General features: G+C 57.8%; 5 protein-coding genes across 11 annotated transcripts in view; 2 read left to right on the top strand and 3 right to left on the bottom strand.

The window, feature by feature from the left end:
- Positions 1-4: 4 nt before the first annotated feature.
- On the bottom strand, positions 5-10,024 carry ATG9A (autophagy related 9A). Its single transcript, XM_053948193.1, has 14 exons — positions 9,872-10,024; positions 9,597-9,639; positions 8,214-8,279; positions 7,754-7,915; positions 7,509-7,650; positions 5,826-6,574; positions 5,373-5,526; positions 4,976-5,155; positions 3,938-4,183; positions 3,427-3,647; positions 2,898-3,015; positions 2,502-2,724; positions 2,210-2,352; positions 5-2,103 (listed from the first exon to the last, which is right to left on the bottom strand). The coding sequence occupies exons 1-14, from the start codon at positions 9,972-9,974 to the stop codon at positions 2,098-2,100; spliced, it is 2,556 nt and encodes an 851-aa protein (XP_053804168.1). The 5' UTR covers positions 9,975-10,024; the 3' UTR covers positions 5-2,097.
- Positions 9,576-16,914, top strand: ANKZF1 (ankyrin repeat and zinc finger peptidyl tRNA hydrolase 1). 6 transcript variants are annotated; one of them, XM_053948202.1, is made up of 16 exons: positions 9,576-9,661; positions 10,503-10,628; positions 10,921-11,030; positions 11,409-11,511; positions 11,887-12,071; positions 12,350-12,465; positions 12,581-12,734; positions 12,946-13,168; positions 13,346-13,447; positions 13,609-13,788; positions 13,881-13,988; positions 14,398-14,662; positions 15,135-15,246; positions 15,354-15,521; positions 15,622-15,692; positions 16,262-16,914. In XM_053948202.1, exons 2-16 carry the CDS (start codon positions 10,508-10,510, stop codon positions 16,380-16,382), a joined length of 2,139 nt encoding a protein of 712 aa, XP_053804177.1. In that variant the 5' UTR covers positions 9,576-9,661; positions 10,503-10,507; the 3' UTR covers positions 16,383-16,914. The 6 variants fall into 6 exon arrangements, with proteins under 6 accessions (XP_053804177.1, XP_053804173.1, XP_053804176.1 ...); XM_053948198.1 differs by having other exon boundaries at positions 13,603-13,788; XM_053948201.1 differs by lacking the exon at positions 9,576-9,661 and adding an exon at positions 10,070-10,083 and having other exon boundaries at positions 13,603-13,788.
- A 191-nt stretch (positions 16,915-17,105) lies between these two features.
- On the bottom strand, positions 17,106-22,794 carry GLB1L (galactosidase beta 1 like). Of its 2 annotated transcripts, XM_053948204.1 has the most exons (16): positions 22,320-22,794; positions 21,722-21,894; positions 21,256-21,406; positions 20,947-21,007; positions 20,583-20,677; positions 20,017-20,197; positions 19,867-19,925; positions 19,618-19,739; positions 19,400-19,440; positions 18,980-19,098; positions 18,792-18,866; positions 18,624-18,713; positions 18,378-18,491; positions 17,964-18,095; positions 17,417-17,632; positions 17,106-17,340 (listed from the first exon to the last, which is right to left on the bottom strand). In XM_053948204.1, the coding sequence occupies exons 1-16, from the start codon at positions 22,515-22,517 to the stop codon at positions 17,122-17,124; spliced, it is 2,046 nt and encodes a 681-aa protein (XP_053804179.1). In that variant the 5' UTR covers positions 22,518-22,794; the 3' UTR covers positions 17,106-17,121. The 2 variants fall into 2 exon arrangements, with proteins under 2 accessions (XP_053804179.1, XP_053804180.1); XM_053948205.1 differs by lacking the exon at positions 18,792-18,866.
- Positions 22,795-23,026: 232 nt separating this feature from the next.
- Positions 23,027-25,545, top strand: STK16 (serine/threonine kinase 16). The gene is made up of 7 exons (XM_053948218.1): positions 23,027-23,124; positions 23,861-24,080; positions 24,153-24,286; positions 24,361-24,481; positions 24,556-24,651; positions 24,722-24,843; positions 24,932-25,545. The coding sequence occupies exons 1-7, from the start codon at positions 23,039-23,041 to the stop codon at positions 25,068-25,070; spliced, it is 918 nt and encodes a 305-aa protein (XP_053804193.1). The 5' UTR covers positions 23,027-23,038; the 3' UTR covers positions 25,071-25,545.
- A 547-nt stretch (positions 25,546-26,092) lies between these two features.
- The window catches only part of LOC128790971 (tubulin alpha-5 chain), a 4,444-nt gene continuing 4,165 nt past the window's right edge, over positions 26,093-26,371 (bottom strand). Inside the window, exon 4 of the mRNA XM_053948210.1 lies at positions 26,093-26,371. This exon is cut by the window's right edge and continues 1,317 nt beyond it. The gene's annotated coding sequence lies outside the window, so the exon portion shown is untranslated.

The raw sequence follows: 26,371 nt of genomic DNA, 5'->3' as shown, positions 1-26,371 counted from the left end.
CAGGGATGATACACCCCATCTTTATTAGACGGCTATACAGCTGTACAGCGAGAGCACAGGGGTATGATACTGCACTCTCCAGGGACCTCCGTGCCCCACATCTCAGGAGGAGATGAGGAAGAGTGGCTTGCCATGCACATGGTACACTGATGACACAAGCAAAACATGCGGCAAAGACTTGGGCCTGCTATGCCTGGCCTCTTCCTCCTGCCAGCCCAGGGAAAGATACAGAGTTTCCCCCTGCCCCAGGGCACTGCCTTCAGCCATTCAGCTGTACAGACCAGCAGTACCTCCATTAGGAAGCCCAGACGCAGTGTCCCATAGGCCCAGAGCACCCAGATCCACAGAGCCCTGACCCCAGCACTGAAGAGCCGATTCCCACCCTGAGCTCTGCTTTAGAACACTCTGTTTGATCTCATTCAGACCCCAGAGCAGTTGTAGCTCCAGCCCTGCCCAGCCCTCCCCACAGCAATAAGGACCCCGCTACCCCAAAGAACCTGCCCTTGTGCAAGCCCCCTGGCCCTGCTCATGCCCAGGCTACCAGGGTGCAGAAGCGCTGGCAGCAGGTGGCTTAGAGCTATCCCAGGCTCAAAGAGCAGAGGGCAATGACCCTGGCAAGAGAAGAGGGATGGCCCTGGACTCCAGAGACAGCAGAGGAGGATGAGCAGTTCTCGCAGAGCGCATGACAAAAGCAAGCAGCCCCTGCCAGAAGCAAGGGGAATGAATGGAAAGTAAGTCGTGGGCAGGAGTTAGCTGGGATGCAGTTCCCCAGAAGCTGCAAACAGAAAAGAGAGAAAACAGAAGGATGGTGGGAAGGTCTTGTCTGAGGCTACATTGCACAGCTGGGATCCTAATTCCCCACCACCGTCCCAAGCCTGGACTGAGGTGTGCCTCTCCCTTCTGGGTTCAGGATGCCCCTCCTTGCTCTGCCAGGCATGAGACAGCGGCATGGTCTCCACAGCAGCTGAAACCACATTGTAAGCAAAAGGAAGGTTTCAGGAGGAAAGGAGAAGCTGGGAACCTCTGGGCAAGATTTGAGATGAGCCAAAGCCTTTGCCGGGGAAGAGGAAAGGCCCAGTTCCACAGGAACAGCTGCATCAGGACAGAACCAATACAGCCCCTGGGCATGGGGAAAAAGGCCATTTTTGTGCCTGGAGAAAAGGAACCAACACACAGAGTGCAAGGCTCTGAGTGGGCTGTGAGCACTCCTGGAAGATACCAGGCTGCTCCACACTGGGGTCTCTTTGACACTGCAGGAGGGCCCACTAGTAGCCCACATCCCATAGGTGCCATACATGGGAAGGATACTGCTGCCCTGGCACAGAAGTATCACTCCAATGACCCTTTCTTGCATGCAGGGAATGGACCAGCTGTCATGAGTCACGGAAGAGCTGTAGCATCCCTGGATTGAACCAGAGCTGTTCCCACCAGCTCTCTATCTCACCTGTACTCATACCAGCAGCAGCCACCAAGGCCCATCCCTCTGCAGGGTGCTGGAACAGAGGGGTGGGTGACTGCCCCACTGTTGTCCTGCTCTGGACAGAGAGGCATAACACTGGTCCTCTCTGGGAGGACTAATGTGGTCCTAGGCACCTTCTCAGGGCTGCAGGCAGTGCAGTGTGGTGCTAAAGGCTGAGCTCCCTCAGACCACCCTCAACAACTCCTGCCCTCATTTTGATGGCAGGTCCCAGCTTTGGGCGCACGTCTGGATGGAGTTGATGCCATCTCCCATCCCTTTGAAGAGCAGCTGCTGCTGCCACCTCCAAACCAGTCCACCAGCAGCTCCTCACTGCTAGTCCCATCACATCAGTTTCCACAGGCTCTGCAGAGATCCTCCGACACGGACGACACAGATGTGAACACAGACACAGGTATGTACTCACACACGCATTCACCCCACAAGTCAGAGTGGCGTTGACTTGACACATAGCTAGACACAAGGTGCCACAGCAAAGATGCTGGCCTGGCAGTTTTGTCTCTTCGGCAATTGATGGCAACAAAATATCCACTCAGTACAGAAGAATCAAGCCCATGCCACATCCTGCTGTCCAGGTGGCTCCCAGTCTGCAAACCCCATGAGATCCCCAGTCTACCAGGCTATACCTGCAAGACAGAGAGAGAATGTGGCACCTACTGGGACCAGCTGCCAGCACCCCAACCTGGCATCAGAGTACACCTTGCCCCTCTCAGCCACAGCCATCACCCTTACCTTGTGGATCTGTGGCGGAAGCTCATCCTCTGAGCTCTCCTCTGGCACAGGCTCTGGATGCCTCACTGACTGCCCGTCCTCAGCCCAGCCCCCCAGAGGAAGGCGGGAGAAATGTGATGGCGCTCTGTGCACTGTGCCTGGGTCTGCAAAAGAGGCAAGAAATTCCATTAGCTACCTGGGGGACTGCCAGTGTCCAGCAGCAGGCAGGCTGCTTGTGCCAGTCCATAAAGGATATCGGTTACAGAGCTCTGACCTCTGCCCCGAACTCAGACCTCTGCCCTGGCTCCCTTACCTGTGATGCCACCGTATCGCCGCTGGAAACCAGTCTGTAGTGTGGCTGTCTCCTCGGCAGGCTGCCGTGGTGAGGAGAAGGGGTAGCTGGCAGAGCGGGGAATGGGGACGGGGCCACCCCGCTGAGCCTCCAGCTCTTCGTGGGCACTCTCCCCACTCTCGTCACTCTCTCGTCGGTGCCAAGTGTGCCGCTCGGGCTCCATCTGGGCATGCTGCTTGTGCAACTGCAGGCCAAAACATGAGTGACTCAGCTGTGTGGGAGAAACCAGATGCCCAAACACACCCTCTCCGCAGCACTGCATAGACACAGTTTTTTCTCATCATAATGGACAGGGCAGCCCAGTCCTGCCTGCCCTACTCCATGCCACTCTGGCCAGCCCAGCTCTGTATTGCTCACCTCATGCATGTAGAGTGCATGAAGACTCATCTCAGTCGAGGCATACTCCGACAGGATCATGCTCTGCAGTTGACCCTCCCAGGCGCTGCTCCCCGAGCTCACAGTCCTTGCATCAGCACTGCCACAGAACACACCAGTAGTGTTTCCTGCCCAGGTGCCCCCACAATGCCCAGCCCCTCTCCACTCTTATGTCAGGCTCACAGAGATCAGCTCCTGAACTGGGTATGAAGAGGCCCATCTGCAGCATCTCCCAAAATACACAAGCCCTGCTATGGCACTGCCTCTTCCCTACACAGGGGTTTCTCACCAGTGTAGTACCTACAGGAGAACAATAGGACCCTGACACTATCCTTTGGGGCCAGTCTTAGCACCTGGCACCAGCACCTAGACCCTGAGTCTAACTCTGCTTGTGAATGTCCCCTGCTGCCCAGGCTGCAGAGATAAATGCCACCATGCATCTGGGACAACAGGATAGCATTTGGGCAAAGAGTAAAGGAATCTGGCTGCCCTTCTCCAGCCAGCAGCTTACCCAGAGGCTGTCATGGCACTGGCACCACGAGGCTGGGCTCCCTCTCCATCCCTTCCTGATGCCTGGAAGCCACTGGAAGGCTGCTGGGCAGACTGGAGTGGGGAGAAGGAACGCAGAGCCGAGGCCACTTCTGAGAGATGGCGGGAAGTCTGTCCATCCCTGCTCATGTGGAAGCCCAGTGCTGAGGAGCCTGCTATCACATTGGCAATCAGGCTGTGAGGCTGCAGAGTTGAAAGAGAAAGAGTCACTGTGCTATGCAGAGCTGGAGAACTGATCTCACCAGACATATAGAGCTGGGCTATCTTGGCCCCTCTCCCATCTCACAGGGCTCTAGGACTGCCTGTTATCTTCTCTAGAAACCCAGAAGTGTCCCAGATAGTGCTGATCTACCACATTTTCATCCCCAGATACATCCCAGGCAAGGGCATAATTACCCCGAGGGCCTGATTATGAATTTGCCAGCATGTACCAAGCACCCCAAGAACAACCCACATGCCCTGAGCCTGGGCACCTCTGACTCCGACTGCAGGGACTGGATGGAGCTGAAAAGGGCGTTTTCAGGGAGCACAGCCTGCTGAGCCAGTGCCACGCTGCTGTCCCGGTGCACCCGCTCCTTCAGGAAGCCAATGAAGGCTGTGCTCTCGCGGGGTGGCTGCCACTTGGGGTTGGTGATGGCAAAGTGCATGAGGGATAGCTCCGTCTTGCCATCCTCAGCCTGCTGGTAAATGGAGGCCTCCGTCTTTCCTGCTGACATCCACTGTGGACAAGAGACAGGTAATGAGAGACAGGATCTGCTTTACAACCCTGCCAGCCCTGGGAATCCTGCAATCAGTCTGGGCAAAGCATGCAACAGCCAGGCCATGCAAGGCCATGGCTCCCTGTGTAGCAGGTGCTACACCAGAAGTCCCCACACTCATTTGGCCATCTCAGCCTGGAGAAGAAGCAACAAACACAGTTTGTTCCACCTCCATCCCAGAACATGAATTGCTGCAAGAGAACTGGGGAGCTGGGAACAATCACACAGACAGGAACAATTACAGTCAAAAAATAACTCTTCTTAAAAGCTTCCTGCCACAATGAGCTCACTTCCTTCCTAATTCATGACTGTGTCACTAGGAAGTCTTTCCCAAGGCAAGTAATCTAAATTCCCAGGCACACAAAACAGATGAACCCCTTTTCCCTCCATCATAGATTCTTCATAATGGAAAATGCTTCCCATTTCCTCTAGACTGCTTCTCTCCTCAACACAAGCAGGAGAGAAGTGGTCACACTTTCTAAATGTCCACATTCTACTCTCCTGAGGACACAGAACCCTTGGCTGTGAAAACAGGCAATGACATCAAAGAATGATACAGCCTGATTCCCAAAGCATCTGGTTAATAATCACAGCTGGGCCACAAGAGCCTTCTGGAGCTGGTGACCTGTATTGCCAAACCCAGACACCCTAGCAAGAGGTGGGTGGCTGGGCTGTGAGCTGCCAGGAGTGCTGAGTTTGGGCCTCTGATAGGTCTGAAGGACCAGACATGATGGTGGGCAGCACAGGACCTACCGCAGGGTGGCCATGCTGGCGCACGTCCATCTGGGCAAAGGAGCAGGTGTCACCCACACCCACCACCTCCACGGTGAAGTTACGGAAGAAGTCAACAATGTCCAAGGACTTGGGCCGCAGGCAGATGATGAGGATCAAAGGGGTAATGATGGGACTCAGGAGCTCTTCCAGGATGAAGACCTGAGCACAGAAATGATGGGTTCAGCACAAACTTGAGGGACAAAAAACCCACAATGCCAAAACAGACCACAGAGGTAGCCCTCCATCTTCTGGGGCAGGGTATCTCTGAGGATGCTGCCTTGTTCCTCTGTGAGCCCAGGAGTTGTTGAGCTCTCCAGCACCTTCTCCATCCTGTGATAGGGGTAAGTCCCCAGCCCCACAGTTAAGCCAAGCTCACCGCTTTGTACTGGAAGAGCTGGGCAAACTCGTCCCTGGTCTCATAGCGGTGGGCATTGCCCTGCCAGTGGTCAGGCATGTAGTGGATGTGTGCCAGGATGACTCGCAGCAGCTGCTCTGGGCAAAAGACCAGGTGCTGGTCAGGGATGAAAGACCTGCACGACAGGACAGGGAAACATCACAGCATTACACCTCAGTTGCTGGGAGATATCATCTTGGGAGGACAGGGTGACTGGCCCATATCACAGCTCTACCTATAACCTTCCGACCAGACCAGCCCCTCACACCATACAACCACTGCAGCCAGGATCGCTACCTCTCCCCAGCCATGCCCCTCATTCACACAGATTCACATCCATTTGCAAGCAAAGAGCATGTTTACATGGATTGCTGCCAGCCCCACTGCTCCCTACAGTGCTGCCAGGAGCATGAGGACAGCACAGACCCACCTCACCTGCACACCGTGATGCCCACCCCGAGCAGGGTGACCGTGGTCAGGACGTGCTCGACCGCAAGCACGTCCTCATCATAGATGGTGAGAGCGATGAGCACAGCCAGGATGGAGCCAGCAAAGAAGGCCACGTTCTTGGCCACAATGGTGAGAAGCGGGGAGATAAAGCAGTTCATGTACTTGGAAGCTGGCTTGTACCCCTTGCTGAGGCGCGAGTGCAGTTCGTGATCCAGCTCATTGAAGTGACGGAGGTAACAGCGGCCATAGAGAGACCAGCAGCGGGCACCCAGGCTGCCCGGCTCCCGCTTCAGGATCTCCGTGTAGCTGAAGAAAGCATAGAGGATCTGCCAGATGAGGATGAGGGGGCAGAGGAGGAAGTTAGCAATGCCAATCCAGAGGATGCGAGTGCTGAGCTTCTCAGCCAGCTCCAGGCGGTTCCCGGCCCGCTTGTATTCAGCCTTCAGGCTCCACTCGTTCTCAAAGAGGGAACCGGGACCCCAGAAGAAGATGAGCTCAAAGTTGTACTTGAGCCCACGCGTGTAGAAAACAGTGTCTCCCAGCAGGGGCAGGCGGAAGCGGATGGGCAGTAGTGACTTGTTCACCATGGCCACCATGTAGTTCTTGAAGCGGAGGATGCGGTGATAGATGTCCAGCTCTGTCAGCTCCTTCTTGTGGATGCAGATCTGGTGCTCCTTCTGGATCTGCACAATGCGGGCCTGCACCTCCTGCCAGGTGTAGTAGGGCAGGGTGGACTGGAAGGTGGACAAGCAGCAAGATTAGGAGGAGGAAGTATCCAGGGACAGAAGCCAGGCTCAGCCCACTGAAGTAGCAGGTCCCAGCACACACCCTGAGGTCCTGACAAAGTGCATGCAACACCAGGACATGAGGCACCTTCTGGCACCACTTCAGCCTGCAGCAGGCAAATCCCACACCTTGCCTTGGTGCCCTTTACCCCCTAGATTAGCACATATGACTGTTTCCCAGCCACTCATCCACCAGCTTCCTTGGAGACATAAACACAAGTCCAGGCTTCCATGGTTCCTCCCAGAGTTGCCATTTGGAGTCAGCAGGGAGAAATAAACACGGAAGGGACTTCAGCAGTGTCCCAGAGAGAGCCCATGGAAAAACTGGGGACAAACCAAGCCTTTCAGCTCACCCCACCTTTCTCAAGATACTTTCTCCCTCTAAAGGATGCGCAAATGCCTTTTCATGTTGTTCATCAGAGCAAGAACTCTGGACTAGGATGTATATGCAAGCCTCAAACTTCATCTGTGACACACTGATCTCCTGTGTGACCTTCAGAACTAAGTAGCTCCAAGCCTCCCAAGTAAACAAGGAAGCTGAGGTTGTCCATATCCCAGGGAGGTATGAGGATATCCTCACTTATGCCTTCTCTGTGGAAGGCATCACAGAAAAGGCCACCACTGAAGAATACACATATTGGGTGGCATACGGCAGAGGCATGCGCCAGCAGGCGGAGAGGCAGACTGAGCACAGAGAGGTTAACACGGAATAAACTGGCTGCTGGAAAAGAGGCTGAAAGGAGATCATGTAGTTATGGAGCAGAGGGAAGAATGCTCAGTCTGACTGAGAAGAGGAGAGGTATGAAGGCAAGCTGCATCCACCAGCAAATGCCTCCCATGACCCTCGGCAGCCCCGCATGCAGCCCCTGGAACAGCGACTTACCATGGGGATCTTCAGGGCATTGATGTAGAAAGAGTGAATCTCCCAGTAGCAGCAAATATTGTAGACAAATTTGACAAGTCGGTGGATCCAGAAAACCCCAGCTATCACCAGGATGCAGATGAGGAAGCTGTTTGCCTGGATTCTGCAAGCAAGAAGAGGCAAGTAGTGGGACACAGGCCCAGACAGGAGCCCTGAGTACTTATGAAAACAAGAGCAGCGGCTAACATGCCCTCCACTGCCCCTACCTTGCACTGCAGACATTTGGAGGCAGGAAGGCATCTGGCAGAGTCACCTTAATGGGCTCGCTGGGATGCTGGCTGTGATTTAATGCTTTGTTGGCAAAGAGGATGTCATAATCAACACAGCTGATAAGAAAGGTAGTGAATGCCACCACAAAGATGAACTGCCTGTGAAAAAAGAGAAGTGTTGTGAGAGAATCACCCTTCTGCTCCACCACAAAACGTGAAGCAGCCGGGGTCATATGCCACGGAGATGCAATCCCACAGCCATGGCAGCAGGAACGCTCACAAGCCACAGTTCCTCAAAGTGAAATGCAGGTCTGGGGCATGGAAAACCCTGATGAAGGGGATACAGGACAATAATGAAAGGAGCCTTTCCACCTACACAGCTGCAAGTGCTTGACAGGTGCCTGTGGCTGTCCCCCAGCAGCCGTCACAGCCACAACAGAAGGGAACCTGCACTTACATGAGCTCAAAGATCTCTCCAATAAGCATGCAAGTGAAGCCATTCTTCTGATGCAGGTTATAGACGTGAAAGCTACAGTCAAGGAAAACAGCATGGAGACTCCTTTCAGATGAAGGATGAAGAGGCTTCTGTCCCACTGGTTTCCACAGCTCCTCAGCCAAGTCTCCCTTCACCACCAAGAAAAAAATCTCTCCCACCTCTACTCATCAGCAAGTTGGTTCCCCACTGCAGGAAAACACACACTGCCCAGGTAAAGCATAGCTGGGGTAGAAGGACTTGGCTTTGTTCATGCTCCTTTCTTCCTGCACTCAACATCCATAGTGGGGGTCTGTTCAGCACAGAGCAGAAACTCAGCCTGCATTCAGGCTGCACAACGGTGGATAGGGTAGGGCAGGACAAGACAGAGAGACAAAAATGCATTTAGTGGCACTGGTATCTGCTCCTGCCCCCAGCAATGTGGTCAGCATAATCAACACCATTTCATAAGGCAAGCAGCCCTTCTCTGTCAGTGAGGGTGTCACCTATTAGTGGGTCAACCTTTCCCCAGTTATCAGGCGCTGAAGGTCCTGTGAACCAAGTAAATAAATGAAACGGGTTTCTGCTTTCCCTCCCTATGGGCCTCAAGATTCCTTGGCACCAGGCTGATTACTCTCTTCCACGCTGTCCTTGAAGGTCTCAGGCACCTGGCCAACCCAGCAGTGGTGATGACCCCATCACAGAAGAGGGAAGCATTAACAGCACCCAGAGCACTATCCACAAAATCAAGGAGTTGCAAATCCTAAGTGGGAACTTGTATCACAGCTGCTGGTGGACAGTGAGACCCAGGACCCCTCAGTAGCCAGGCATACTTCCATTGTCAACTGCTTCTAATGAGGACTAAGTAAATTACTCAAATTCTTTTATGTGATTTTTGAGTCTACATTACAATCGTTATATTGATACAGCAAACCATATGTTAAGATATGTCCAGATCTGTAAAGAGTACAGGTGATTAGAAACTACAAACTAAGAGATACTATAAAATTCTGTTCTATGCTACTTATAAAATTGTACTACACTGATTCTGCCTACAGAAATCCTGTACTACTTGTAAATGCCACGCTAGCAATAATATCCTGTTAAGAATATAATGCATTAATGACAACAGTACCATTGTTACTTTTCCAAGAATTCCTAGAAGCACTTGTATGACCCTGTGTCAAGTGACAGCGTCCCAAGGTATGGGGGGGGTTCTGTCAGCCCCTCTGGAGCTGTGCAGAGTCGTACAGGGATGGCTGACACTGCCCAAGCTCCAAGTTACACAAAGCTCCATGTTTTCCCCGTACTTAGAGCCGGGACGAAGGGGATACATCCCGCCTGACCCTCGCCCTACAAAAGGATATGCGAGAGAAGAAAAGGTCGAGGTTCTCGATGTGATGCCACGGAGCTGAAGGAAGAAGCAGCACAGGGTGAGGGGTCCTCAGCACACCCACCCTTGGTGTTGTGACCAGCACAACCTACCCCTTCCCCCGCTGCCCCTGGCACCCGAGGCCCCAAACCAGCCCCGCAGCCGCCACCCCGACTCCCCTTGGTGTCCAGCCTCTCCCCTGCGTCCCCGTCCTCTTCCGCACCCCGCCGCCGGCCAGGCCCCAACCCCCGGTGCCAGTGCCATCGCTCACACTTGGCGCCCTCGGGGACGTGGACGAGCAGGTCGCCGCCACCGGGGGGAGACTCGGTGGAGGAGCTCTCCAGGCGCTGGTACTGCGTCTCGAAGTGGGCCATGGCGGGGCCCCGCGCCGCCGCCGCCGCCGCCACCGGCGCGGCCCGGCCCGGCCCGGCCCGGCGCGGCCCGCTCGGCCCCGCCCGCGACTGGCGGGCACGGGGCCCAATGGTGAGCGGGGGGTGGGACGCGGGAGGCCAATGGGCGCGCGGGATGTGACGAGCGGCGCTTCCGGGCCGGGCGGCCGCGGCCGCGCGTGAGCGGCGGGGCGGGCACGGGGGAGCGGCTTCGGGAGCGGTGGGGGTGCGGCGGCTGGGACGGTGATGGGGGTACAGCGGCTTCGGGAGCGGTGGGGGTGCGGCGGCTGGGACGGTGATGGGGGTACAGCGGCTTCGGGAGCGGTGGGGGTGCGGCGGCTTGGGGAAGGAGGATCGCGCAGGGGTCCCGGGTGCGGTGCGGGATTATCCGAAGCCACTGAGAGCTCGGACGGGGCAGAGCGGTGGGCCCGTGGGGCGGGTGTCGGGGCGGTCACTGGCGGGAGGTTCCCGACGGGCCCGTTACTCAGGCACTGTCCCGTCCTCTGGAAGCAGTAGCGATGCCGGAGAGCAGATCCGTGTTTGAGGCCGCTCAGGACCCTGAACTCCTGCACGGGCTGACCCTCGTCACCGGAGTTGCTGCGGATGTGGGTGCTGCCCAGCTGGCACCTGCGAGCCACGGTGCGTGGGGCTCCGCCGGAACGGCGGGAGGGAAGTTATTTGACTAAGCTCGTGTCTGCCACAGATTTGGTGTTCTGTCCCCAACTCAGCTTGGGTGATCACCCCGGAGCTTGGCCATGGGAGCTACCTGGTGGGTGGATAAATGGGCTTTTTTTTGGTGACACCCCAAGGTCCCTGAAACTCCTTCAACCAATAGTTTCTTTGGGTTGGCTGAGGAGGGACCGAGGAGGCTCCAGTCCTTGTGGTGCAGCCTGCGGGGCTGCCTGTGCACAGCCCTTCCTTGTGCTTCCAGAGATACCTGCATCAGCCAGCTGTGAGGAGAAGGCCCATGGGGTTGCCGAGGTGCCAGAGAGGATGTGTTGCTTGACCTGCGGGCAGGTGTTTGGGAGCCGGGAGGAGCAGGTGAGCAGGGCTGAGCAGTGTGAAGTGGGAGTGGGGCTGGCATGACTGGTGGGATCCTGCTGTGGAAGCTCAGCCCCAGCATGGTGCAGCCCAGTACTGTTTGCCTATGACCTATTGGAATCTGCACTCAAACCTTGTATGTTATCAATTACAGGTATCATTTATTGGAAGTAAAGGGTAAGTGCAGCACAGGCCTGTACTTGTTCACGTTAACTGTTTCATGGGTAACTCCTTAATATACTGTGATTTTCCAGTCAGGACCACTGAAGGAGCCTGGCATCAGTTTAGTCCTTGGGGTCTGTCACCTCGTGCCCTTTGGTGGTGATGGCTTTCATGGACCACCAAGATGCTGCCAGCACATACTTTTTTGCTCCACAGACTGAGCACTACCGTCTTGACTGGCACCGCTTCAACCTGAAGCAGCGACTCCTGGGGCGCCAGACACTGCCTGCAGAAGTGTTTGAGGCGAAAACCCACACAGGTGAGGAGTTGGGCTGTCAGCAACTTCACTGGGGTTCTTCTGTACAGGGGTGAAGCCCTCTGCTAGTGCAGCTTTCCTTTATTCTGTCCTTGTGGCGTCTTCTCAGGATCCAGCACTGTTCCTGAGCTGTTAGGATTTGTTATAGGCAGAAGGGGGTGTTTAACTGAACCCCTGCCTAAGTATGTCTGGGGATCCAGAGCTTCAGACTCCTATCTCCCCAGGTCACAGCCCATTTGTGATATATAGCGTTATTTGATAGAACATTTCTGGGGTTTTGGGCACTCTGCAAGTGCCCTTGAAGTCACCTGTAGAGTTTTGGGGGGGCTGTTCAATAATCTTTGCTTTGTTTCAGTGCATCTTTTCTTTTCCTTGCAGGTGATGTTTCCAGCATCTCAGGATCCGACTCGGATAGCTCTGACGTGAGCAGTGAGTCAGAGTTGCTGCCCTCTGTCAGTGACACGCCCCGGACCCCCCAGATTCCCCGCTCCCACAAAGTGCTGCTCCGCAATGCGAAGGGCCAGCTCATCTCTGTGTACCGCTGTGTGCTGGTCACTGGGAAGGCAAGTCACAGCCCAGCTTTTTGGGAGAGGGAGTCCAGAAAAGGTGGGTGGCACTATGGTGTAGATGTCTCTCTGACACTCTCCGACCTCCTGTGATAGGAAGGGTGGACTCTGGTGCCAGGTCAGAGCCCCAGATTTGTTGATGACCTGTTATTTGGCTCTGGGGTGCTCCCAGAAACCTGCTTCTGGTGCTAGCAGAGAGGCTGGTCTCTGTCCTGGGGACAACAGGAGGTAAGGAGGTAATGCCATGGGTGCTAGCAAGGGTGTCTGTGTATCAGGGTGACATTGAGGAGCCGGTGGAGCTGACAGCATCACTGCAGAGCCTCAGTGCAAGCACATGCTGGGTTGTGCTGATGATGGGTGGCGGGCACTTCGCAGGAGCAGTGTTCCGGGGGTGAGTACAGGGGGACAGCGGGATTGTCCCTCTGGGCACAGTCAGCTGGAGCTGCTTTTGCATGTGAATGCCACGCACACCAAGCTCTGTTGCTCATGCCTGCCCCTCTCCACAGCCTGCAGGTGCAGGAGCACAAGACCTTCCACCGCTACACGGTGCGAGCACGGCGGGGCACAGCCCAGGGCCTCCGGGATGCCCAGACCCCGGGGTCAGCACCCAGATCGGCAGGCGCCTCCCTGCGCCGCTACAACGAGGCCGCGCTGCTCAAGGTGAGGATGCACCGCAGCGCCAGGCTCCTGGCAGGGAGAGTGCTCCTGGCTGCCTGTGACAGGTGGTACCACACTGCTGCTGGAGGGCATGGCAGGGTTGGTGGGCTCTGGAAAAGGGGCAGGGCCCAACTGAGGCTACTCTCTTCTGGACTTGTCCCTGCTCCAGAGCTATGTTTGCCCACATAGTGTGCTCAGGATCCTTTCTCCCCAGGATATTCAGGACCTCCTGGCAGCCTGGGCACAGCACCTGAGTGAAGCTCAGCGCATCTTCCTCCGGGCCCCTCGTCACAACCATGTGCTGCTCTTCGGTGGCAGGAACCCACCCCTCACCCGAGGGGACCCTCGCATCTGCCACATCCCCCTCAGCACCCGCAGGGCCACCCTGCGAGAGGTGCTGCGTGTCCATGCCACGCTGGCCAGCCTGCAGGTGTATGGTGAGTTGGACCAGTCCTTGTGCCTGTGGGTCAGGGCAGGTAGGGTGACGTGGTCCCTTGTGCATTAGGGGACGCTGCCCTATGGGGTGGAGGTGCTAGCTCTTCAGCCCTCAGTCCCCAAAGACGTGGGGTGCTCCCTGTCCCCCAGGCAATGACGGGAGCACCCTTGCTGCCCAGGGAAGGACACACCACTGGAGGACATCACTGGGTCCCCTCGGAAGGTGTGGCAGAAGAGGCAGCAGAAGGCAGAGGTGGATCCCCCGCAGGAGGACACAGCTGGTGAGTTGAACCATGGAGGGAGACATGACTGAGCAAGCAGGAAGGGTCTGATGTTATGGCATGGGCCAGATTTGCAGCTTCAGAGTGTGGCTGGACAGAAGAAAGACAGGGTATTCTTGGCTGAGAGCCCCCAGTGATTAGTTCTGTGTGTGGAGCCTTAGCCCAAGTCTTACCACGCCGGTCAGCCCCAGAAGAGGAGGAGGAAGAGGAGGAAGAAAGCCCAGCAGGGGAACTGGAGACTGTGGAAGTGACACTGGGGACCTTGGACCTCCGGGAGTTTGAAGTGATACCCAAGCGAAACAGGAAAAGGAGGAAGAAGAGGAACAAGAAGGTGGAGAAAGGTGAGGGGAAGAGCTGGCAGGGGCAGTGTAGCAAGGCCATGGCTGGGATGCAGGCGGACTCTGACCCTCTTCCTCACATGTTGCCTGTGCAGGGCCTTGTGCTAAAGAGACTGGATACCAGTGTGGGCGGCCTGGCTTGGAGCCAGTGACAGAGCTGCAGGGGGAGGCTGAGGCTGGGCTGCTTCCCTGGAGCAATGGAGGTAAGTGGCATTTGCTGGGTGCCTGCCCCATTTACTGGTGGCTTTTCAGTGGGGTGAAGAGCACATTGTCATGCAGATGCCCAGAACAGCTGGGTCTGAGAAGTCTTTAGTGCAGTCCTGTGCCTTTGAGTGAGCTGTGTGTTTGGAGCCAAGGGGGCCAGGCAGCACCTGGCTAAGCCAGGTGGGTTGGGGGGATTGGCGTGGATCTTACTTCAGGAGGAGACTTGTTTGCTGACAACAGTGCCTAGCAATGCCGTAGCACATGGCCACAGACTCTGAAGGTGCTGGAGATCTTGCAGTGCCCAAATCCAGCTAGCAAGCTGATGCATTGTGTCTGTTCCCTAGTCAGACCAGAGTGCTGCTCTGCCCAGGCTGCCCATTGGACTCCCCTCCTGTTCTTCCCTCACAGGAGACCCTCAGACCCAGCTCTGCGATGCTCTGTTCACTGCCTGCAAGACAGGGGATGTGCAGACTCTGCGGCACCTCCTGGGTGTGCCAGAGAATGGGGGCCTGCCAGGGCCCAGTGAGGATGGGGAGTCTCTGGATATGGCCCGCTCCCTGCTGAACCAGCCCGTGGACGAGCGCGGCTGCACCCTGCTTCATGTGGCAGCACAGGCTGGCAGGGCTGAGGCTGTGTGTCTGCTGCTGGAGGCGGGGGCGGACCCTGCCCTCAGGTATGGCTGCAGGGCACCCAGTGGTTCACAGCCCCGCAGTGGGAGTCTAGCAACTCACTCCTGTCCTAGCCACAGGAAACTGGTGCCACTCTTGTCCTGGGACAGCCAGTATTGGTCTCTGTGACCCGGGACATCCTGGGTTTTTATGGGAGGCGTAGGACCTGAACCACCCTTCTCTCTGCCTGCCTGGTCTGGCATGGCAGCGGGTGGGCAGTGCCTCAAAGTGCACCCAGGTTTATTGGTAGGCAGTTGCAAGGGCCAGGATGAGACAAAAGCCCCATGCTGGGGCTTTGAGAAGCAAGAAGGACTTGGAGGATTCTGGTACAGGATTAAGGAACTTACCCTCCTTGGCTGTGATACTGTGGCCTGCAGTACACACTGCTCATCTCTGGGGGGTCTCTGGGCTCACAGCCCAGTGGGATGCAGACAGTAAGATGGCAGTGTGAGCGAGCTGGTCTCCCTTGTGGAACAGGGACAGGCAGGAGAGGACCCCATACTGCATCTCTGCTGACAGACGGACCCGCAATGCCTTCCGCAAGTTCATGGTGGACCATCCAGACAAGTACGACTACAGCCGTGCCAAGGTGGGTGCCTGCCCTCTGCCCTCACTGGCAGGGGGACCCCAGAGCAAAGCTCTCCTTTCCCACTTGTGCATTGCCCCAGGCTCAGTGGGAGATCTGTCTGCCCTCAGGTGCCCGGGCCCCTGACACAGGAGATGGAGGCCAAGAAGCTGGAGAAGAAGCGGGCACAGAAAGCCCAGCGGAAGCAACGGGAGCAAGCACAGCGGGAGGAGCAGCACCGCTGGGAGCAGGAGCAGGAAAAGAAGCAGTGGTTTGCAGCTCTGTCTGACAGGGAGAAGGTGAGGATTGGGAAGGGGATCCAGCCCAGATAGGGCAGTGCTGATGTGGTGGGCTCTAGGCACAGCAACTCCCAGGGGCTGAGCTGTCTCTGTTCCCCAGAGGGCACTGGCTGCTGAGCAGAGGTTGGCTGCACAGCTGCAGGATGCCGGCACGACTCTTGCCAACATCAGGTAACCATCCCAGCAGCATGGCTCTGAAGACAAATTCTCTCATGTCAGTACAGTTGTTCCCTGCCTTTCTTGCTCCAGTTCTCATTTCCAGTCCAAAGCTATTCCTGACCACTCAATTCCCGGTAGTGCTTGTGTAAAAGTTTCCTCCCTCTCTTGCCCTGCTCCCCTAAAATATTTTGGTCAGGATGACTTGGTCCACTTGCAAGCCAACACCCCAGCCACTCCTGTGTCCCTGTTTACTTTCTTCTGCCACCCCGCCAGGTTTGTTGGCAGCCAGCACTCCTCACGCTTATCTGGGCAGGGGCTTTAAAACATTTATAGGGCCAAGCCCCTACATGTTCATTCTGCCTCAAAATACCTCACATCACGCTCCAACAGAGCATGTCCCCCAGGCAGTATGTCCTGGCCAGGCCATTGGGTGAGCACATCAGCCCTATGAGACCAGAGGAGGCCCAGCTCCCTCATGCTGCTGGTGTCTTGTGTCACAGTCCAGGCAGGGAATCCTTTCCTTTTCTAACTCTTTTGCAAGCGTCCCCTTTGCTCAGGGCCAGCTCTGCTCTTTCCTGCAGCCGCTGCTGGCATTGTGGAGAGTCCCTGTTGGGACGGATCCCTTTCCACTACCTCGACTTCTCCTTCTGTTCCACGGCCTGCCTGCAAACCCACCGCCGGGCCCAGGCTGGCCGCACCTAACGCTGGAGACTGCTGCCACCTGCCAAGGACCAGTGTGGTGGGGACATGGCTGAGCACTGGCTGTACAGCAAGGGAGAACCTGCAGCAGGGAGCAGCGGTGAACCTGGAGCAGCGATGGTCAGAGGGACTGAGCTGGCCATGTCACTCTCCAGGACAGCTCTGGCAAGGCTCTGGGCATGAATATCACTCTGGGTGGTGACTCTGGCAAAGTTAATAACTGAGAGGTCTCCATGTGCTAGTGTGAGGGGCTGGGACTGTTTTGTGGCCTGGCTTCAGCCAGGGGTCCTGCTGCCAGCTTTTCTCTTGGCTACCTCATAGGTTGCTATCTGTAGGTGTAAGGACAGATCCTGACACATACAGACCCTGCAGCCCTGAGCTACCTGCAGCCATGCCTGTGGATACCATCAAGGCTGTGCTTTTACCTCTCCTCTCCTGGCTGCCATCAGCATCTCAGCCGTCATGTTAGCAACTACTTCCTCCGCCTACATTGTCAATAAAGAGGTGCCTTGACCCCCTGGCCATGGGGGAATCAGCATGGTCACTAGAACTATTTGGGATGAGTGTGGCATTGACATGCAAATCAAGCTCAGTCCTGGGACCCTTACTTATTAGCACAGGCCCTGCCTGTTCCCAGAGGTCTGTGCCAGGACCTGTGCTACTTTCCCTAGCCCCTGTGCTTCATCAGCCCCCTGCCATCTCCCCAGCCCCAGTGAGAGGCAAGGCCAGTGCCCAGCAGTGTTTACTCTGTGGCTGTGGTGCTGCAGCCAAGTGTTCTGTTGTAAAGGGGTCGGTCAAGGAAAAGCAAGAGAGGAGTGGGAGGTGCCCCTTCTAGCTCCAGCACTGTAATGTTGTTGGGGCGGCCAGCGTGCAGCACCGAGCCAGGCACAAAGAGGGTCTGCTGGGGCCCACGACAGGTCCAGTACCGGCCCAAGTTGAAGCCATTTATCCACAGCAGACCCTGGAAGATGATGGAGATGGGACTGAGCTAGGTCCTGGTCCACTCTTACCCCTTTTCCAGTTATGCATTGGCTTACCTTGCTCCAACCTGGGAACTTCACAAAGGTGTCCCAGGCAATGCCAGGTGTCTCAAAGGTCCCAGTGTAGAAGGCTGGCCCCACTTGGCCCTCACTGCTTGATTTTGGCAGAGCAGCGTGGGACCAGCCCTGTTGGACTGCGGTGTCTATGGCCAGGGGATAGATCAGCCAGTTGCTGAGAGGCCTGGAGTTCAGTGAGAGGTTTCCCAGCAAGCCCTGAGATGGAACAGGAGGGGAAATGAAGCAGCAGTATCTGCCACAGTCAGGACACTTAGCAACCCCAGGGCGTGTCCCACTGGCAGCATTGAAGGTGGGATGGGATCCCCTCTAAGGAGTGAAGGGCCCTGGCAGCTGTGGCAGCATAAGTGGGAGAGGAGTGCGAGTTTCTGAGCCCTGTCCTGGCAGGTTTGAGATGAACCAGGGAGCAGGACTGGGATTAGCCCCACCAAGGCTGGACTCTTATCTCAGGTGGCAGTGGAGAGGGGGTGTGTGGTCGCATGGGTCGCCCAGCCATCCCCTCTGGAGCCTCAGGGCGCTCTCCCCTTACCTTGAAGTCACTGGTGTTGGCCCCGAAGCTGATCCTGCCCATGTTCTCCATGAGTATGTCCAGGGTGTCCCCTGCCCTGCCCGTTACATGCAGTGTTGTCTGCCCGTCCCGTTCCAGCGTTCCCTGGTACTCCTAAAGCCACAAAGTCAGTGCTGCTGGCCCATGTTCAGATCTCACCACTCCCAACGCTGCCAGCAGGCACATAGCATCCTGCTGCCAACCCGCCAGAGCCAGGGCTGCTCTCTGCCCCCAACGGAGGCAAATTTGGGCCCAAGAGCCATCCCGCAAAAGCTCAGTAAGGCTTTTAGCAACCTGGCTATCCCTAGGACCCTGGCATGGCACAGCCCCACTGCCAGCAGATCCCACAGCCCTCTGGAACACTGTCCAGGGACTGATGTCCTCCCTTAGCCTCACCTTCTGCAGCATCACGTAGCCACGGTCACAGATGCTGTGGGGAGGAGCACCCAGCATGGCTGGGTCTGGGACATCCCAGGGCAGTTGTGTGTGGTACAGCACAAAGCCATGGACCTGCAGGACACAGTGCAGTGGCACAGGAAGGGAAATAGAGCTGGAAATGAGCTCTGCTCCTCTGCCCCAGAGCCAGGGCCAGGCAGACAGGAGCATCTCCTCAAGTGTCCACCACTACACCCAGCCTCTCACCTGTTTTAGGGCCTCAAAGGTGAGAGGGAACTGGCTCTGGATGGGCCCAGAGGGGCACAGCACATCCAAGACATCCAGGAGGTCAGCATACTGCAAAGAGAGGGATGGGTGCTGGGCAGTTGAGCAGTGCCACGACGGCACAGTACAGCCTTCAGGATAGGCACTCACCTTACGCAGGGCCACCCAGCCATAGGCATACTTGGGGGTGGCAGGTGGCATTGGACCAACTGGCAGGGGCTGGAACTGAACAGCAGACTGTCAGCTGCCCCATGGCAAGCAGGGAGATGTCCCTTGCCCTGCTGGTACACAAGCAGCAGTGCCCAGTACTGTCCCCTTATTCCTGCCAGGTTTGTTACCTTGCTGATGACTGTGCGAATGGCAAGCAGCTTCTCGGTGGGGTCTCCTGCCTCCGAGAGGGGGGCATCATAGTCATAGCTGGTGGTCACTGGTTTGTACTGGCCCTTGTAGTCAGCACCTGGCCAAGGAAGTCATGTGAGCTGGAGGAAGGGGCTGTGGCACAGCCCAGGGCATGGAACCCAGCCCCAGGCTGGCTGCAGTGCAATGTTGGGGGGCATGATCCAGAACTGTGAGCTCCTGCATAGGCACAAAAGGAGTCCCCAGGAGAAGACAAGCTTGGGTTCAAGGGCCCTTGGCTATGTGTCAACTTGCCCCATGGGACAGAACAAGAGCCTGAAGCAGGGTTCTCAGGGATGGCCAAGGAAAGCCCCCCAGCCCTGCAGTGTGCCCCTCCCTCCCTAGAGCAAGGTTCTACTCACCGCTCCAGTAGGCAAAATTCGTCCCTCCATGGAACATGTACCTATGATACACCCCAGAGAGCCTGGTCAGCAACCCCACAGACCCAGCAGGGGCTCACCAGGCTCTGCCCCTTCCCTCCAGCACCCACAGTCCCTGCTGGCCTGATCCCAGTGGGATGAAGGCAAGACGTGATGCCCACTCCCCTGGTGGCTGTGCCCTCTGCCAGCTGACTACTTGCATGTTGATGCTGGCTCCCAGCTGCAGCATGTCCTCCAGCCCCCGGGCCACCCACGCTGCGCTGGTGCTGGCATGTGCCTCGCCCCAGTAGTCCAGCCAACCTGTGTAGTACTCAGAGTTTACCTGGAGGACAAAGAGACTGTCACCTGCAGCCTGGGCGCAGCGCCCCTCCTTGCCTCACTGCCTGGCGCCTCTGCCTCCCTAAAGCTGTTGTGGGTCATTCCCCCCACAGCATCCATGCCAAGCTCACCAGGGGCCCCTTCGGTTCCACGCGGCGCTGGGCACCAAATGCCTCTGTCACATTGGATCCTGTGGAGGTAGAGAGAGGGAGGCTGGAGCAGGACAGAGAAGGGACCAGCATCCTCTCTCTCCTCCTCCTCCTCCTCCCTCATAGGGATACCTGGCCCAAAGTCGATGGTGGCGTAGAGCCCCTGCAGCGTGCCACAGCGCAGCTCCTCCGCTCTCGTGCTGTCGGTGGTGAAGAGCAGCACCTCGCTCCCCAGCAGTGCCCGAAAGGAGCCCAGCAGGTGCCGTAGGTATCCAGAGTCACAGGCATAGTAGCTCCCATATTCATTTTCCACCTGCGAGCAGGGCAGGGACTGGTATGCAGTATGCACATGGCAGGGCTGCAGACAGGTCCCACTGCCCACTTGGATGAGCACCAACCTCCCCCCTTTCCTCTGGACATCATCAGATGTCTTGACAACCCCCAGGAGGGTCCTGAGCATGACCTTCCAGTCCCACCATGAGCTCCAGTTCTGAAAGTGTCCCTCAAACCATAGCTGTGGTGATGGCAGGTACCTCAGATTCCCAGCCCTTGAATTTAAATCTAGGTCCAGAAGTTGGGAGGGATTTATCTGAGTTTTGCTGGGTAAGGTCATTGTGTAGGGGATACTGGTGGCTTTTTGGGGCACATACAAAGACAACCCAGAGCAGGACACGGGGCTGGGCCTCACAGCACCTTACCTGCACACTGATGATGTTCCCTCCCTGGTGGTACAGGTGTGGCTTGATCTTGGGCAGCAGGACATGGAGCCAGGAGTCCACAGCTGCCAGGTAGGCTGGAGAGACAGAGGCAGGGCAGGGGCTGGCTGCAGCATCCACCCCAGCCCACCTGCAGCCAGCCTGCCAGGAGGAAGACACAGCAGATGGGGCAGGGTCAAGCGAGACGGGGAAGTGGAGATGGAGTACAAACTATGGGGCTCTCAAAGGATGGAAAAGATGATGGGAAAGACCACAGAGGCAGAGCTGGCAGGTGTGTGGAGACAATGCCAGGACTGGCACCAGGCTGTAAGGACATGGCTAGACAGAGCCCTGTGCTGATCCTCACCAGGGTCGGAAGTACGCAGGATGATGTCTGGTTTCCACAGCAGCCAGGCAGGCAAGCCACCCTGGAGAAACACACACAGCAGAGAGGGAGGCAGAGAAACTGCTCAGCAGCCTGGGCCTGCACACTGCTGAAATCGGCCAGTGCCATGCTAGTGCTTGGCACCAGCGCGGCCTGTGGCCTGTGGGGCAGCAGCCTGGGCACAGCGGGCATGGCACTGGAGTCAGCGTGACAGCCGGAAGGGTCAACCTTGCTGTGCCCTTCCCAGACCACCCATCACCCCTCTGTGCCAGGCTGGGGGCCAGGGCTCACCATCTCCCACTCTGCACAGATGTAGGGCCCTGGCCGCAGGATCACCAGAAGTCCCAGCTCAGCTGTCAGGTCCAGAAAGGCTTCCACATCCCGGTTCCCAGTGAAGTCATAAACTCCTGGCAGCGTCTCATGGTAGTTCCAGGGGACGTAGCTGAGGTGAGAGGGGAGATCAGCATTCTGGGGCTAAGGACACCCCAGCATGACAGGGAACCATCCCACCAGCTGGTCCCTCTGCTTCTGGGAGTTGGCCTGCAGCCTGAGCTGAGTATGGCATCTAGGCTGGACTGGAACTAGCCCACACTCATGCTTGTGTCTGGTGGGGGTGACGTGGAGGGGATCACAGCCAAGTGCAAATGTTGGTGCTTGCTCCCTGTGGTCAGACAACATCCTTGTCTGTTCCTACTGATCCCAGAAACTGCATGGTGGCTGTGGGCTGTGCACCATCAGAGCTGTCGCCACGGCTTACACCTGCACAGTGCTGAGCCCGCTCATGTACATCTTGAGCAGCCGGTCCCTCCAGGCAGGGCGCGGGACACGGGCGTAGTGGATGCTGCCCGAGATGTAGCGGAAAGGGGCACCGTCCTTGCGGAAGCAGTTGTGTTCGTAATCCAGCTGGAAGGAGCGTGTCAAAGGGGAAGCCTGCAGGTAAAGGGAAGAGCTGGAGGCTTTCAGAACCTCCCCGAGCCCAGCTGCCCCCTCCTGTGCTTCCTGGGACAGGCACTTATGGCGCTGGCTCTTGGAGAAGCCCTCCCCCGAAGTGGGTGCCAAACTGTCCTGGGAGAGCAGGAGGGAGGAGCTGAGCCTCCCCGCTAATCAAACACCCGGCGGCTGAGCTGGTGGCGTTTGTGAGGACGGTGCTGCTGGGGTGGGTGCTGCGAGGGCAGGGAAGGAGCTAGGAATGCAAGCTGGGACATTGTGGCAGGACATGGGCTGCTGCAGGAGTGACCTATAGCATGACGAGCAGGGACATGGATCGGGAAGGCAGATTCGGGAGGCGTCCCACCCGCTCCTTCACAGCTCAGTCCTACGCGCTTCTCCCAGACTTTCTACCCTTGTTTGCTAACCTGTGTGTGCAGGAGCCCCGCTGCCAGCAGCAGGGCGAGGGTCGGCAGTTCCATCCGCGCCGGGTGCTCGGCAGGCCCGGGATGGGGGACGAGGCTGGACGCGGCCACCACCATCACGTGACCCGGGAAGGCTCTCGACCAGCGCTTCCTTCTCCCGCTCCCAAGTGTAGGCAGCTGGAACAGCTGGGGCGGGACCATGGGAAAGGGGTGGGCGGCTCCGACCCTCCACGTCTGGCCAGCCGCGCATCAGCCCCCGCAAAGCCCACCCCAGCAGGGGATGCAGGCGGCACAACGCCGCCCGAGCCAGCTCCGGCCGGCGGGCACACCTTTGGCGCCCAGTGGGGTGGGGGTGACAATCAAAGTGAGGGGACAAGGAGCCTCGTAAAAATGTCACCAGCAGGCAGAAGCCTTCCACTGAACTCAGCCCGCTTGTTCCATCAGAGGTGGTGATGGGAAGCTCGGCTGTAGCTCTGAGCGGAAGGCTGCTGCTGCTGCTGGGTGAGGGAAAGGAAAACGTCCCCGGGCCGAGGGCTAGAGCTGGTGACAGAGCTCGTGACAGGGTCGTCGGGAGGTGCTGCAGGACAGGAGGAGCCCGCCGCAAGGAGGAGGGAGCGCAGATGCCGGCCGCGGCGGCAGCGGGCAGCGGAGGGCGGTGGCGCCCCGCCCGCCGGGTGACGCGGCGGGTGACGCGCGGCGGCGGGCGATGACGCGGACGGGCGATGGGGCAGACGCTGTGCGTCTGCTCCCGCGGCACCGTCAGCCTGGGGGGAGCGCGGTACCTCCTGCTCCACCGCCTGGCAGAGGGGTGCGCGGCGGGCTGGGGCGCGGGGGGCTCGGGCGGGGGGTCCCCGTGCTCCGGGAGGGATGCTCGGGCAAGGAGGGGTCCTCGGGCCGAGGCCGTGCTCGGGCGTGGGGGGGACGCTTGGGCGTGCTTGTGTATGGGGGATGCTCGGGCATGGAGGTGCGCGGGCCTGGGGGTGCTCGTATAGGAGGAGTGCTTGGGTGTGGGGGCGTGCTCGGGCACGGGGATGCTTGTGCATGGGAGATGATTTGGCGTTGGGGTGATGCTCAGGCGTGGGGAGATGCTTAGGCATGGGGGATGGTTGTGCATGAGGACGTGCTTGGGCATGGGGTGACACTCAGGCACGGGATGCTCGGGCAGGGTCAGGAGATGCTTGATCTCAGATCACCTTGGGTCTTGGGGAAGTACTTGGGCTCGGTGAGGGATGATGCTTCAGTGTAGGGGGTGCTTGTGCATGACAGATGATTCTCCTGCTGAGTGACCAGGAGGTTTGGTCATTCTCAGAAGTGGGTCCTTGGGGCTATGGGAGTGGGGATGATTGAGCTAGTGGGGTTTTTCATACAGAGAGGGGATGCTTTGGGTTCCTCACAGGTGCCTGCAAGATGGGGAGATACACATATCTGGGGAATTCCTGCTGCCCTCTGTCCCCCTCCCCCGGGTGCTCGTAGATGAGACTGGGCACAGGGCCCCAGCATGGATGTCACAGCCCCCAACCCATGCTATTCTTGACTCCTTGCAGGGGCTTCAGCTATGTGGACCTGGTGGAGGGGCTGCGGGATGGGCGCTTCTACGCCCTGAAGCGCATCCTGTGCCACGACAAGGAAGACCGCCAGGCCGCCCTGCACGAGGTGGAGATGCACGGCCTCTTCGACCACCCCAACATCCTGCGCCTGGTGGCCCACTGCATGGTGGAGAAGGGCACCAAGCACGAAGCCTGGCTTCTCCTGCCCTATGTGAAGGTGAGGGGGGCTTTCCTGGCTGCCCCACCACCCCAGGAGCAGCAGTGGTGACCAGCTGCTTGTATTTGCCAGGGGGGAACCCTCTGGAGAGAGGTGGAAGCACTGCGAGAGAAAGGCACCTTCATGCCAGAGCAGCGGATCCTCCTCATCCTCCATGGGATCTGCCGTGGGCTGCAAGCCATCCACAGCAAGGGCTATGCACACAGGTGAGGGGTGGCAGCACTGGCTGGGGGGATTGGCAGGGGCCCCAGTGGGCATTCAGTGATGTCCATCCCCACAGGGACCTCAAGCCCACCAATGTGTTGCTGGATGAGGATGACCAGCCTGTGCTGATGGACCTGGGCTCCATGAACAAAGCTCGCATCGAAGTCAACAGCTCTCGGGAGGCCATGGCTGTGCAGGTGGGTGGCCTGGAATGTCACCCCATGAGCCTGTCCCTATTCCAGTCCCTTCATCTGCATCCTCCTCTTTGCAGGACTGGGCTGCCCAGCGCTGCACCATCTCCTACCGTGCCCCTGAGCTCTTCACAGTGCCGAGCCAGTGTGTCATAGATGAGCGTACGGATATCTGGGTAAGGATCCAGCCCTCTGGCCTCCCCCATCCCACTGCTACAGGGCTGCACTGACACCGCCACGCTCCAGTCCTTAGGCTGTGTGCTGTACTGCATGATGTTTGGAGAGGGCCCCTATGATGCCATCTTCCAAAAGGGTGACAGTGTGGCTCTGGCGGTTCAGAACCCGCTCACATTGCCTTCCACAACCAGGTGAGAGGCTGGGGAGGGTGACCCCATTCCTGGGTGGCCCCCTGTCCTGTGCACCGCATGGATCCTCCCCTCGCTGTCTTTCTTCCAGATACTCGCCTGCCTTGCAACGCCTGCTCTTCTCCATGATGACAGTGAACCCCCAGGAGAGACCCAGCATAAATGAAATCGTCCACCAACTGGAAGGGCTGCAGCCAGCACCAGCAGGACAGGACACCACACAGATCTGAGCCCATCCCCTTCCAGTGGTGATGCATCCTGAGGCTGAGCCAGGGGAAAAGCAGCTGCCATAATCCCTGCTGCCCTGCAGACCTGTTGCAGAGGGGATTGATGCCCTGGGGGAGAGCTGCTGCTCTGTGCTGGAGGTGTGTTGGATTTGGAGTGTTCTGTATCCTGGATGCTGCTGCCTGCCTGGGCCTTGGTCTGTGCCCCTGAGCTGTGGATATGTGATCTGCTGCTAAACATGGGTCCACTGCCAGCTGCTACCTTCCCTGGGGGTGGCAGAAGAGGATGTTGGGGACCCCTCCTGGGGATGGGAGCCGCTGTCCTGCAGCCCTATGCCCCAGGAAGGTTGCTGCTGCCCGGAGCAGAGCTGCGGGCCGGATCCCGGTGCTGTGCTGGAGGGAGGCAGAGAGAGTGCCCACTCTGCCATTGCTCTTGGCACTGATGTTGCCTTGTGTTTGAAGTAAAGTATGTTCTTGCAGAGCTGTGGCTGTGTCCCTGTCTGCAGGGAGGGGTTCTGCTGGGGCATGGGAAGAGCAAGGCACACTGTCTGGGTTAAGCAGCCAAGCATTGCTGGAGGCAAAGGGCAGCAGAGGCCAGCCGGGGCAGCATAGCCAGAGCATTAGCAATAAGCAGGGAAAGTTAATCCCTGGCCCCAGAATGCTCCTATTGGGAGCTAACACAACTGTAGAGCTGGAGCCAGACACCGCTGTTCAGAGCCTCTGGAGCTGGGCACTGCGGTACAGGGATCAGCACAGGCAGGCAGGCAGTGGCAGGGGTACAGGCAGAACTTCTCTGTTATCCATGAAGAGGGAGGTAGATGCTCAGACTGGGAAGCTGCCAGACCTTGGGAGGCAGGAGCAGCAGCTCTGCTCTGGTGGGGATATGCAGAGCATGGGGACAGCACAACCACCCCAGCACTGAGGACACCCCCAGCCCAGGGGGGAGACTTGGCTGGAGGGGCTCACTGGGGCTCCAGCAAGTGGGCTGCCCATGGAGAGGGGGTAAAAAACGAGATGCAGACAAGCAGTTTCACAGGGAGCGTTCCCCTCCTTTAATCCTCTCACCGCACACAGCAGTACAGCAGCCGCGGGGGTTCGTGCCATGCTGGGTGCCATTGCAGGGTGCACCCACTGCACCAGAGAGCCGGGCATATTCTTTGCCCTGCATGGTGACCACAGGGGCAGGGCTGCCAGATTACTCTCACTGCTTCAACCACTATCTTTCCAGGCAAGCCCACCTACACTTGGGCTGCACATGAGGAGAAGACCCAAAAGCTGCCAGTCTTTTCTTGCTCAGACTAAATCTG

The sequence above is a fragment of the Vidua chalybeata genome, chromosome 7 (assembly GCF_026979565.1).
Source record: "Vidua chalybeata isolate OUT-0048 chromosome 7, bVidCha1 merged haplotype, whole genome shotgun sequence".
Lineage (NCBI taxonomy): Eukaryota > Metazoa > Chordata > Aves > Passeriformes > Viduidae > Vidua > Vidua chalybeata.
The sequence above is the reverse complement of the archived record's forward strand: the minus strand, read 5'-3'. Positions and strand labels throughout refer to the sequence as shown.

What these genes read in the sequence shown, in the direction of transcription:
- ATG9A (XM_053948193.1), bottom strand. Translation starts at nt 9,974, where the DNA reads ATGGCCCACTTCGAGACGCAGTACCAGCGCCTGGAGAGCTCCTCCACC. An exon ending in ATGCCCTGAAGATCCCCATG is followed by an intron (nt 6,575 to 7,508) that starts GTAAGTCGCTGT and finishes TCCACCTTCCAG; the next exon opens with TCCACCCTGCCCTACTACAC. An exon ending in GTGGGCATCACGGTGTGCAG is followed by an intron (nt 5,527 to 5,825) that starts GTGAGGTGGGTC and finishes CCTGTCGTGCAG; the next exon opens with GTCTTTCATCCCTGACCAGC.
- ANKZF1 (XM_053948198.1), top strand. Translation starts at nt 10,508, where the DNA reads ATGCCGGAGAGCAGATCCGTGTTTGAGGCCGCTCAGGACCCTGAACTC. An exon ending in TGAGGCGAAAACCCACACAG is followed by an intron (nt 11,512 to 11,886) that starts GTGAGGAGTTGG and finishes TTTTCCTTGCAG; the next exon opens with GTGATGTTTCCAGCATCTCA. An exon ending in CCCGCAGGAGGACACAGCTG is followed by an intron (nt 13,448 to 13,602) that starts GTGAGTTGAACC and finishes CTGTGTGTGGAG; the next exon opens with CCTTAGCCCAAGTCTTACCA.
- GLB1L (XM_053948204.1), bottom strand. Translation starts at nt 22,517, where the DNA reads ATGGTCCCGCCCCAGCTGTTCCAGCTGCCTACACTTGGGAGCGGGAGA. An exon ending in TGGAACCGAAGGGGCCCCTG is followed by an intron (nt 19,740 to 19,866) that starts GTGAGCTTGGCA and finishes TTTGTCCTCCAG; the next exon opens with GTAAACTCTGAGTACTACAC. An exon ending in GCTACGTGATGCTGCAGAAG is followed by an intron (nt 18,096 to 18,377) that starts GTGAGGCTAAGG and finishes TTGTGGCTTTAG; the next exon opens with GAGTACCAGGGAACGCTGGA.
- STK16 (XM_053948218.1), top strand. Translation starts at nt 23,039, where the DNA reads ATGGGGCAGACGCTGTGCGTCTGCTCCCGCGGCACCGTCAGCCTGGGG. An exon ending in GGGAGGCCATGGCTGTGCAG is followed by an intron (nt 24,482 to 24,555) that starts GTGGGTGGCCTG and finishes TCCTCTTTGCAG; the next exon opens with GACTGGGCTGCCCAGCGCTG. An exon ending in ATGAGCGTACGGATATCTGG is followed by an intron (nt 24,652 to 24,721) that starts GTAAGGATCCAG and finishes GCCACGCTCCAG; the next exon opens with TCCTTAGGCTGTGTGCTGTA.